The following is a 13,443-nucleotide window of genomic DNA, read 5'->3' as shown; positions in this document are numbered from 1 at the left end:
GACATTGATTTTGCAATAGTAATTTTTATTCAATTCAGTAAATCACAAAAAAAAAATGATCTTATAAAAAAAATTAGTACACATAGTTGACTGATTTTTGTTAGTTTTTCTAAGTTATTAAAAAAAATACTAGGATTTTCCAACTTTTATTTTCCAAAACATATACTATACATACAATTTGTTACCATACACTATACAGAGATGTTAAAACTTGAAGCAAACTGTTTACTGTTATTCAAAAAAGGATGTTAAATCATTTTTTTTAAATTTTTTTTTTAATTACACCAATATATTATCAATAAATCAATATACATTTCTTGCTCCATCAAAAATCTAAAATGTGTTGAAATCATTAAGTTGTAATTAGTTAAACAATTCTTGAATACAATAAATTGATATAATTAAGTATTATTAATGTTTTTGCTCAGGGAAATGTTAAAACTGCTTTGGTTTTAAATTCTTGAATTGGATATTTTGGCACATAAAATGACGTGTAAGTGTCTTATCTAAATGAAGCCTGAGATGAAAAACTAATAATAACAAAAACCTATTCGAGTTAAAAAATTAAAGATGAAAATCAATTATAATGTTTTAAATTAACTTAAAATACAACTGCTATATTTATCTACACACGAGGCAGATGATACGCAATATGTAAATTTTGAATATATAATATATATATATTCATAAAGCAAGTAGACTTATTTAAGTTATATTCCATTTCATTTAAAAACAGCTCATGATTAATATGTAAGAATTAATACATTTTATTTATTTGAATTTTTTTTATAAATTTTTTCTGAACGACATGATTATTATCAAGTGCTTAACACTTTTTTGCATCCATATTGACATTTAATGATTACAAAAATATATATTTACTGTTTTGAAATAAATTGAAAACGGTTAAGTATATGTAACGTGTAAGACGTGTATACTTTTCAAAAGAATTAGTAGAGTGTCCCACATTAGGGTGATGACAGAAAAAAACACTTTACGTCTTTTTAAATTATGATTTGTTTGCATATATTCACCCGATTGTTAACAGTCGTAAATACAGATATACATAGATACATAGTTTATTCATGTCCCATTCATACTACACATTTACAGGTATTATAATACGTGTATACATTGATATTATGTTTCGTATGTTTTGTGTACACTTTAAATCCGAGTTACAACTCACGAACACACTTGGTAATAACGATAAATCAATATACATAAAAAGTGATGTTATTGTCATACTCGAATTTGAATAAAACTGCTATGAATAATTTCAATTTTTATTATTAAATAACCCAGAAAAAAAAATATAAAATATAATGAATTATTTTATATTTAATATTTATATCCTACTTTAATATTTTAATTAATAAAAAAAATATGTATAACGATGAATGATATCGAACGAGTTATTATATATTTATACCTATACCAAAATCCATATTGTTATTTGATATTGATTGTAAATATAAAATATGTATTAGAGTTTATATTTTTTTAGTTAATAAAATAAACTATTTAATTAGATATCAATTATTATAGTACATAATATTGTAAAGTAGCAAAATATTATTTAATATCTTCATATTATTTTTATTATTTTATTTCTATACATATATATATATATATATGTGTGTGTTTTACTATTGCGTTTGTACAGTAGGTGTATAGTAGGTATAACATAAGATTATTAATTTACGAAAAAAAAATTTCATTATGTGAAAAAAATTGACAGTTAATCTCTCATCGATAGTACAATAATTATATTAAAAAAATAAATATCGTGATATAATATTGATGTACATTAATCGATATGGATAGTAATAAATTATTAAAATCCAATGCTAAAAACGCATTAATTAAATATTCGACGAATTCAAATTAAACTAATTATACGTTTTGTTAATATTTCTATTGTAGTTAGTTTTTTATTTATGACCAACCTTTTCAACCTCTTTTATTTTTAAATCTGACTAGTTGTACTGAGAAGTGGATACTATAGTATTACAAATATCTCTAATAAATTGGATTAGTATAATTATTGTAAATTCAAAATATAATATGATAATTAAACCTTATTACGTACTTTATGAAGTCAATGCCGATTAATTATACCTACCTGCAGTGACAAATAATCATATGGCAATTGGCAACAGAGTTTATTCAGAAAAAAAATACCCTCCTATAATGTTATTATGTAAATATGGCTTATTATTATACTATACTATAATACTGTTATAATTGCTGTTAAAAATGTTTAAAAAGCATTTTGTATGTTTAATGTGTAATTAGAATATCTCACTTGTTTGGCTTGAAAGACTTATCGGTTATACGCATTTTAAAATATATAAATATATAATTTAAACTGTAATGGATGCTGTAGCCATACCCCCTACGTCCGTTTAAACTGAACATTCTCAAAACATATAAAATAACGGTCTCAAATAATACATTTTATTCAACTATAAATATATATATATATTATTCTCAAATAATAAAAAATTTTAAATATTATGTATTATTTTATATCTAATTAATATACCTACTTATGTACCAATTGGGGTTATTTATTTATTATGTTTGTATAAAAAATGAAAAATAATTTTGAAAAAAAAATAAGTAATAAAAAAATATTGACCGTTAATCGTGTATATAATTTTAATATAATTTTTAAACTTAATTTCAGTTTTATGATTACGTTTAAAATAAATCATTCATTTTATCAATCCTCTTACGACTTTGCTTCTCTGTAAATTACCACCATAAGCTGCCTCTGTAAATACAGTCTCCGAAATTTCAAAGGAAAATCAACTAGCAATAGATATTTTCTTTTATGAAAAAATCAAATTCAATTGGTTAACTTAATCACTAGTGAAGCCTTATTCGTTTTCCTCTAAGAATCTGGAAAGCTTATTAACGAAATATAGTTAACAATTGTTTGAAAAATGAAAAGAAAAATCTATTAAAATTGACCTTTTAAAATAAATGTTTTAAATGGCAAACTTATATTCTACATTTTATTAGGTATCTAATGTTTATATTTCTTTGATTTATTTATCTATATATAATTTAACTTCTCCATTTCATTTTATGTATTTTGTATTGTTTGTAATTTGCAGTACCTACCTAATAATGTCAGTCATCTATATATACCATCGCCCATCACATACATGAGCATAATATTTTATTCGTATTATTTTGATGATTTTGTAGAATATTTAATGACAAATAGTATAACAATAAGAATGGTTTAGCCATTAAAATTTAAGAACAAGGTACATAGAATGTGTATAGAACACTTTACAAATATGGGTACTAAACATTTATAGACTGAAAGTTGGAGTACATCTAAATTGCATAAGGGTTTATTCGATAGTTTATAAATTTATTATTTTTATTTTTTTTTTATTTTAATATTGTTCAATAACTTTTGGTATGCGCTCACTTGTTTAAATTTAATTTACCCCATCGTCAAGAATGATGTGTCATGGGTTGAAAGTTCTAAACAATTAATTTTATTATTGAAATAACAAATTGTTGTTATAGTACTATAGGTATACTACAAATAATTTAATTTTGTTATCCTTTATTTACGAATGTGTTGAACAATATTGTGTAATAAAAAAATAACTGATAACAGATAAAAATGATTTAATTATATATTCAAATATTATAAAATATTAGGAATAGGTATTCGTGTATTCAATACCCATTAAACTACAATAATATTGTAATGCACAAATTTATAAAAGATAAATTTAAGAACATAATATAATACGTAACTATATATTATTATATATTTTTTTTTTTTTTATTATAATTACAAGAATTTTTTTTTTTTTTAATATTTTGAGAAAGAACTAAATTACAAAAATATAATATAGAATATGTTTGTTATTTGTCAAGAGACCTCAGAGTCCAAACGTTTTAAAAGAAGGTAAATTACCTATATTAAATTTTTTTTATTTTAAGTAAAGTATATAATGTCATAATATGTACATGACGATTTTAATGACCTAAATTATTTTATTTTGGAATGATTTATTATTTAAAAACTAAGCACAAACTAAATTACTTAAATTTAAAATTATATTGTCAGATTTCCTGCATTTAATTAATTCTTATTCGAGATACTCTAGTTAGTTAAATATTTTATGATTTTGTGAAGTCAATAGAAATAATATTTACGTATATTAAAGAGTTGGACTAAGTAATCTGCAGATCAGCCCATCATCATTTATTGTGCATTTAACAACTTTTTTTTTCCAATTGATTGATATATCTACTTTTTGATATAATAAATCTTTCAAATCTAAAAACTATTTTATTTTAAACAAAAGTCTAATGAATACAAAACTTTTCTAATTTTATATACATACACAAACAAGTTTATACAAATATAACATTTATTCAGCAACATCACGGACAATTTGGGATACGTAATGAAATATATTAAAGTGAAACTCTCCGGCTTCCTTCAAACATTCATTTATCATTTTGCTTTTTCAACAATTTTCGTACGGAAAAAAGTACAGAAATGGTTTCTGTTGGTATAGTATTTGACCATGTAATTTAAAAAGTTCATGCGACTTTATTGCATACGACGATCGTTTTTAATATAAAATGTATTTAAAAAACCATACGCAAAATATAATATCCAATATGTAATACAATACTATATCAGACAAAAACCCCCAATTAAAAAACTTCACAAAACTCACCTGAACAGTAAGGGCATACGTGACCACCATAATGATCATCGGTATGTAAAATGCGACCAACGAACCAAAAACGAAAAAAGCTCGGTTGTTGATTACACAAACCCCTGGATCCGGCATAATGTTCTTAGGATTGTATAGACCTGTAAAATATAATACAAAATACAATATTAAAGCTAAGTCGAAAACTTTCAATTCTTTTTATATGTTATACGAGCAAAAAATATAAAACATTATTTAGTGTTTGAATAATAGTATATTTATAGTAAGAAGTTGCACACAAGTTGCGTTTTTCGATTGATTTTAATAATTTTATATTTTTAGTAGGTATTTAGAAGTATTTAATTAATTAATTAAGTAAAATGATTTTAATATTGTTTAGTTTCAACATCAATGATAATATTGTCAAATATATTATTATACAATTTTGCTGTAGTTACTTTATTTATAAATCTCAACAATAATGAATAAACACAATCAAAAATAAAGTGGATTAGTCAATATTTGTATTCGATATGTAAAATAAATAATATATTTAGTTTACATAATGTTAAGATGATGTACATTTTAGATTTTTTTGAAAAAAATTAAGAATAATTTTTAAATTAGCTTAGTATGGTTATGATAAAAAATTACCAGAAATGTACATTTTTTTTAAATAAGGCTAAAAAATAATTAAAATACGTCTTATATAAAATATGATTTATCAATGTAAAATAAGTATTAATAGTCTCTAAAAAGTTATATACAATCTTGAATAAAATAAAATAAACATAATATATATATTATTTTTAAATGGCAGTTATAGTTTAAGATAAACGCTATTGTTATAAACAAATACTTTATGTTTGATGAAAGGTTTAAACTAATAGTTTTTTTTTTTTACCTTATTTGCGATACGGATAAGGTGGATAAATAAAACGAGAAATGGTAAAAAGAACAGAATTTGGGTCACTTGAATGTTTTGTTTTAACAATTTCTTCGAATGAATTTTTTTTGTATTTTGATGAGCTATTTTAATATAAAAACTTTTTTATGTTGGTGTAGAGAATACAATACTATTATACTTTCGAGAACATCAAGGAATCCTATGTATAAAAAGGGCTTTATTTAATTAAAATAATATTGTCATTCATCAATATTAATTTGTCAATATTATCATCGATAATAATATTATGATCTAATCATAATTTTCCATTAATTCATTATTTTTCAAACATTTCGATGATGTATTGCTGTACATTTATATGTTAAACACAATAATAAGATATTTTTTAAAAATATTCAGAACAGAAAGTATGATTTCATTTCTTGCTTAAGTTATTTCTTTTTTTGAATTTTCCTTAAAATAATCGTTTTAAATTTTCCAATTGTGACACACTCAATAAAGTATATAACAATATAACCACTATTCGTATCCGATCGATGATGGCCGTCCCTTTTTCTTTTCATTCCTGGATCCGAGCTCGTCACGGGTTCCCACTCGCTCAGTCAGGCGCACACTGACACACATTATTTTCAAAGAAAACAAAACACATCGCGTCGAACACCCCTCGAGGCCTCGAAGCAACAACTTGTTGTTAACTCACGTCTCACACGGGCGCACGGCAGCGAGACGGATTCGATGTGATGAGATTGTTTTATTTTATTTTTCTCTCTCCTTCCACCAACACTGTCACACTTCAACCACATACACACCGAGAAAATATGACGACATAAATCCAATAAACGACTGACGGTGTTGATATAAGATGGTGTGCGGGTGTAGTGTGGACGGTGCTAAACACGTGATCAAAGGTCGGACGCGTACCTATCCGTAGTAGTGATAATAGTACTACAACAGTCGTAATAATTTACGCGCTCGTAGAAACAGAAAAAATATTGGAAATTTTCACGGATAATGTAAATTGTAAAAACGTGAAAACGACACGAAACGCCGTAATTTTACAACGGTCTGGTACTATGTTATTACGTCGAACGAACGAAAACATCGTCATCCCCCGTAATGTTATCATAACATCACGACGTGTTATAATATATTATTATAATAATATCACGCGATTACGCAGAGCGTGTGTACGAGAGAAGAACGCTTTTCCGTGCAGTTCCCGAGTCCGCCGCCGTCGCTGCACATTTGACTGGCCCACCCCTATATATTATACCCGGAGAGCCCGTCCCCGACTTGCCGCCCCTATAGGACGTCGACGCACGTTCATAATTTATTATTCAAGGCGAACCGTGAGAAAAAGACAGGTGCTCGTTTGTTGTCTTTATAACCAGCTCGCCTGGTGTATACGCGCGTAGGTATATTATATTATATACCTACCTACTCCTGAGCTATATAAGTGTAATGTACGTCAAGAGAGAGAGAACGAGAGAGAAAGAGAGAGAGAGATCGAGTGAGTGAGCGAACGAGTGTGAAAGAGAGCAGAGTAATAGAGAGGAGAGCTAAAAAGGAGTACGCGAATGTGTACTGTATTTATGTGGATGAGTGTGGGTGGCGTGGAAATATTATTACGGTGTTGGGGAAGGACTTATACCCGTACGGTACGTAGTTGTATACACGAGAGCCTTGAAATAATTCGCAGGGTCGCATATATTTTTCTGATAAGACGAATGCACCGGTGAGAAGTGGCTAAGACCCGGCGATATACCTTTTAACCATTACGTTCGAGCGTTGTTTTTCTTTTCGTGACGCCTCGATGTCGCTCGTTAGGTCCAATCGTCTGTTCGGCTAATTAACCACACGACACTCAAAACATTTGAGAGAGTATACCACATTGTTACATAACAGTGCGGCTTGGTGTATTATACTCGTGGCGACGACCCGTCTAACCGTTAGATGAGCATTTATATGTCTTTTCGATTTTTATCATTAATTGTACGCGGTCATTATCGAAAATGTGTGTACATTTTTTTTTTCGTAAACTTTAATTTCAAATCAAATATAATTCGTTTCGATTCTTTTATATTTTTGACACTGTTTAGCCAAGGTAATTAAAGTTTTACGAAGTGTGTAATCAAAACGATACGATGATATGTATATTATACAATATGTTTAAAATGAAATTAGTAGTTAATCATGTTTTATATAGGTACGTTTAATTACGCTTTTTTTTTTTTTTTTAAGGCAAATAATTATAACTGTTATTATCTAGTTGTTTTCACTTTAAATGCTTATATTCATAATATTCATTAAATATACAATAAAATAGTTATAGATATCAATGTTTTCAGAATCCATAAAAACTGTTTTAAAATTTAAATAAAATCATAAAATCAATAAAAAAAAATGTTATATTATGGAGGATCAAACATAGCATGACCTTTTTAAAGTATTATTATTGTTTTCTATGAGTATTTATGATTTATAAAACTGTTTGTAATATATACTGATCAGATAATATACACCCTATATAGAATATAATTATTATCTATGTATTTAAATATTTTATATTTTAAGCCTCAATCTCCGTAAACCATATAACAATAACAAGCGTTCTTCCTAAGTTAAATTGCTATGGTATCTATTATCTTAAAATGTAAGTTGCAAAAAACTTAAGCTTTATTAAAATTAAATATAGGCGCGTTAGATACAATTTTATAAAAATAAAACTATAAAAAAAACTTTGATTCAGAATATAAATTATTTATGTCACTCTATAAGTTTTAGTTGTAATCAAACAGTAAAGCTTTCATAGTCAAACACAAATAATTTGTTAACATTATAATTTAGTCGAGTACGTGTATGTATACCTACGTATTTATAATGCTTAGGAGAGGTGCATAAAATATTACATATTAATGTGTTATACTCTAGACTGTATTTTATTATGCATAGTTTGTTTAACGTAATTATAAAATAGACGGAAGAGATTTGAAAATAACTGATGTGTATATATTATAAGATCATACTTAGAATACTCGGGCTATTAATTGAATTATTTAATAGTGTAAACAAAAACAAGACGCTATTGAATGAATCTCTAGACAGTCGAGTCAGTTAAAACGAGTTCTTAAGTAAGTACATAAAATTAAGCAAGTGAATACACACTTAACCTAGTAGTGAATCTAAATACATTCAAAATTGAAAATAATTTTTTCACTAGTAAAAAATATTTTAATATTTCAGGCTGGAAAAAGCATTACTTAAATTAAATTTAAAATTATTTTGATTTATTATATTATAGTATTAATAATGTATAACTTTCTTACATTATTTAATAATTAATAATATACAAGAACCAAAATTGACTTAAACGTAATACAATTTTGGTATTGTTCCATATAAATTTACATAAGTTATTGGACTACTATTTTTGTTATAGTTAAATACATAATTTAATTCGTATTAATACACAATTACACTAAAATTGGTGAAATGGCTCTAAAAATATAAAATTCTTAAAATATAAAAAAAAATATGATATACACAACTATGTATTTGGAATTTTTGATGCTTTAAACAAATTTTAAATTTGCAACATGAATAACTACTGAACTATTTTTGTCTGTATTCTATACTATTTAGCAAATACTTTAAGTTACAAAACCATTGGTTAAAAGATTAATCAATAAATTTTGTCAAGAACTATTTGTTAAAAATAAAACCAAGTTTTCATATAAATTAAAATTTATAAAATAGATAAAACAATATAAAATAATTCAATAGAAAAAAATTCTTGTACTTGAAAAACTCTCCATTTTGCAGAATTTTATTAATTTTTATTTTAAATAAAAAAGTAAACCCAATCAGTAAAAAGGTTTACATATCATGTTATAATATTCTCTTATTATTTTATCTTTTAAGTAAAAATCAACGTAAATAAATGATTATTTATATATAGAAATAAATGAACAAAACCTTTTATAATCAAACTTATTTTTTATATTTCATTTAAAGAGAGTGCATGGTATCAAATTATCAACTAAAATAAAAAAAATTAGTAAAAACGTAGGTATATGTACCTGAGCAGTAAGCCTATAGAAAAAATATAACTATTAGGAATCACACCAGCACAAACAATTTATTAATTAACTAAAAAAGTTTTTCAATCTGTTTGGTGAAAATCAGGAATATAATAAGTGTTTATAATATATTCAGTATTGAATTAATTAATTTCAATATTATATTTAAAATGATGTAAATAAAAACATGTGCCTAAATACAGTAAATATATATATCATTTAATTGTTTACAACAAAAACAAATGGATTGGATACCGAAAACAAGAAGGCACCGTGAAAGATGCTTTATATTCATATTTACCAGTACCTGTCTATAACACGAGGACTTCTTTGACTTAAGAATAAATAAAAAAAATTAGTAAAAACGTAGGTATATGTACCTGAGCAGTAAGCCTATAGAAAAAATATAACTATTAGGAATCACACCAGCACAAACAATTTATTAATTAACTAAAAAAGTTTTTCAATCTGTTTGGTGAAAATCAGGAATATAATAAGTGTTTATAATATATTCAGTATTGAATTAATTAATTTCAATATTATATTTAAAATGATGTAAATAAAAACATGTGCCTAAATACAGTAAATATATATATCATTTAATTGTTTACAACAAAAACAAATGGATTGGATACCGAAAACAAGAAGGCACCGTGAAAGATGCTTTATATTCATATTTACCAGTACCTGTCTATAACACGAGGACTTCTTTGACTTAAGAATAAATAAAAAATAATTATAATATTATATATATTTATATATATATATTAGTACAAAAAATATATTACATTCTAGTTTATACGGAAAAACAATTAAATATTAAATAATTTACTATGAAATAAGAAGTATTGAAAAGTTATAAGCACTTACCGAGAAGCGTGACCGAAAACGATACCAAAAAAGACAAAAACCAGACGATCGCAATTTTGAAACACACCAATTTCATGGTGGAATAATGATGCCTGGTCCTGAGCGGATGTCTTATGCCCAAATATCTTCCCAGCGATATGCAACACATGTGCATAATGCTAGAACTGCACGCCAGCACGTCGCACGTGACATAAACGTTGCACCAAGCTACGCCTAAAGGCCATTCACCTGAAAACAAACAGGACGAGCATAAATTATAGAAATTATTATTATCATTGTCGTCGTTTAACCGTACTAGTGTTCAAAGCAATAGTCCGCTTTCGTTCAGAGTTTATCGAAAAAATTAAATCATATGTTGTGATCTATATAGGATCGCGACTTTTTTTAATATGCTCGGACATAATATGGTAATATTATCATGGTAAGGTCTTTTAGGATGGTGGGAGTTGTGAATAACAATATTATGCAATGTGTGCGGATCCTCAACTATAACACCCTCGTCCCTCATGCTGGACGAACGCCATTGATCTAAATAAATACTTACGCGAGCACAACAATTGGTGATGACATGTAAAGTGAAAATGTGAAAATCGTAATATAACTAGATTCGATTTTCTTCAAGAAACCACCCTTAATGTTGAAAATTTGAGTATTTTTACGATCTCGAAAATGTGATAATAGAAACAAATATAATATATCATTGTAAGATCAATACATTCATTATTTAATACATTGACTCGCAAATATTTTACAAGTGTACAATAATGTTTTTATTTTAAATTATTTTGATACCTATTGTAAAAGTTTAATTTATAAATATAAGCATTTTGGATATTTTATAGAGTTGCACTTTACTATGTACAATATGGACTTTCTTGTTTTACGATTTTGTGACACACATAAATGTATTCATAGCCTACCCGTCGGATAATAAACATTCAACAAATATACTGTGCAAGTTGATAAAATTAAGAAGAAGGTTATAAGACTCTCTTGGAAATAAACATTGACAGTAAAATTACTGTACTGTATTCTCGTGATATGATTGTTAATTTTTTTTAAGTTTTTTCATAATAATATAATAAAAGATAGTTTTTAAACTAAATTCTAAAGTAATTTTAAAACTTGTTCAAATAAATACAAAATAAGAACTATAAGAATAGTAATTGAGTATGAAATAATGAACATAAAATACATGGATAAACAACATTTATTTAATCTAAAAACAGTGGGAGAAGTAGGTAACTTCCCTACTGTACGTATTATTATACAATTATAAATCATGGTATGCGAAAAACGTTATGCCCGAAAACCGTCTGTTGCCTACATCAACAACTATATCTAAAATCTTAATATTTTTGATATTGCTATTAAATTAATTTTTTTCATTATTAATATAGTGGGGATTTTATTTATTTTTACCAATAACATTGCATTTATGATATAATTAATATTTAATTATTACAATACTTGATATTTATGTTATTTCATTTAACAATAGGTAACTTTAATTACAAATATATTATAATGAATTAATATTAGCACTGGTATAATATCGCATTTTGTGGTACACAAAATAACATAAGTAACTCAATTTAAAAATAACAATATTAAAAACTGACAATCATAACTCCTTGCCAACCATCAATGTATATTTTGTTTGTGGTCGGAGTAGATTATCTAAAGAAATATCTAAGTTAGATAAACAAACTTTCGAAAAAAGCCGATATCATACACGTCTATATTATTATTGTTAGGTATTATACATTTTGTATTAAAACCGATTTACCATAGAACGGTGTAAGTGGGTGCATGGTATAAATAGGCAATAGCATCAAAGTAATCTAAATATTTTAAAAATGTAATTCTGTACCTATATAAAATATGTAAAAGTATTCATTGTTCAGATCGTTGGTTGTACATATTTTGTTATACATATAATAGTATCACAACTGACTGAGTGTTTCTGTGAAACGTTTCTAATGAAAAGTTTAAATAAAAATGATAATATTCTATGTGCACGCGGTCGAGTTCGAATACGTATTTAATCTTAATAATTATTATTATCCTACGATCGAAACCAATATAGGTACCCAACACACAACAAAGCCAATGTCTAATACTATTTTCAATAATGGTATTGTTATCGTCAGCGTTTACTGTAGACTGAACATGCCTATAATATATGATAATAATAATAATATGATGGCATGAGAGTATTACGATAGTATTATAATGTAAAAGTTTTTGATGGTATGATTTAAAATTGTTCACCACCGCTGTGAGCGCAGACAATTCCATCCGGCAACGGAGATGGCAACCGTTCGAATGATTATAGGATTACACAGAAACTTCACGGATTAATCGCATTATTCATAAAAGTCAATCAATATTGAATAGATATTAATATTACATTTAATCATATATGAAACATAACGTTCTCCAGATTGTACCTTTACGGTTTGTGCTATATAAACGTGCCTACGTGGTGAACAAAGATATTTCTCGTGTTTACTGAGAAGGTACTAATGTACTGTCTTTGCATACACAATTTATTTTTCTATAATGATGACCCAATATAATGTTATTTTATCATAAAATCATTGTGATCATTTTTAAGTTGAAAATAGTCATTATAAAAAATTATGTTTTACGTAAATAAACATTTTTAAACACTGAAACGACGTGAACAAATATTTTTTAAAATAATAATAATAATATACAATAAATCAACAGATGAAAATAAAGACGATTTTGGCTTAGCTACAGAAATAAAAATATATAATAAACGTCTATTTTTTTTAAATGGTTTTGCTGAGATGCTTTTTATTGCAACAACTACTATTACCTGCCAATAGATTTATCTTTCTACTGTAACCTG

General features: G+C 25.9%; 1 protein-coding gene across 2 annotated transcripts in view; it reads right to left on the bottom strand.

The window, feature by feature from the left end:
• Positions 1-13,443, bottom strand: part of LOC114120633 (5-hydroxytryptamine receptor 2C) — an 86,125-nt gene that overhangs the window by 31,738 nt on the left and 40,944 nt on the right. For both annotated transcript variants that reach the window (XM_050210190.1, XM_050210187.1), the window contains exons 3-4: positions 10,563-10,790; positions 4,728-4,867 (exon numbers count right to left, since the gene is read on the bottom strand). In XM_050210190.1, the coding sequence (XP_050066147.1) occupies positions 4,728-4,867; positions 10,563-10,790 (368 nt within the window). The remainder of the gene's footprint in view (positions 1-4,727; positions 4,868-10,562; positions 10,791-13,443) is intronic.

Source organism: Aphis gossypii, chromosome 1 (genome assembly GCF_020184175.1).
Source record: "Aphis gossypii isolate Hap1 chromosome 1, ASM2018417v2, whole genome shotgun sequence".
NCBI lineage: Eukaryota > Metazoa > Arthropoda > Insecta > Hemiptera > Aphididae > Aphis > Aphis gossypii.
Note: the sequence above shows the minus strand (reverse complement) of the source record. Positions and strands in the feature narration are given on the sequence as shown.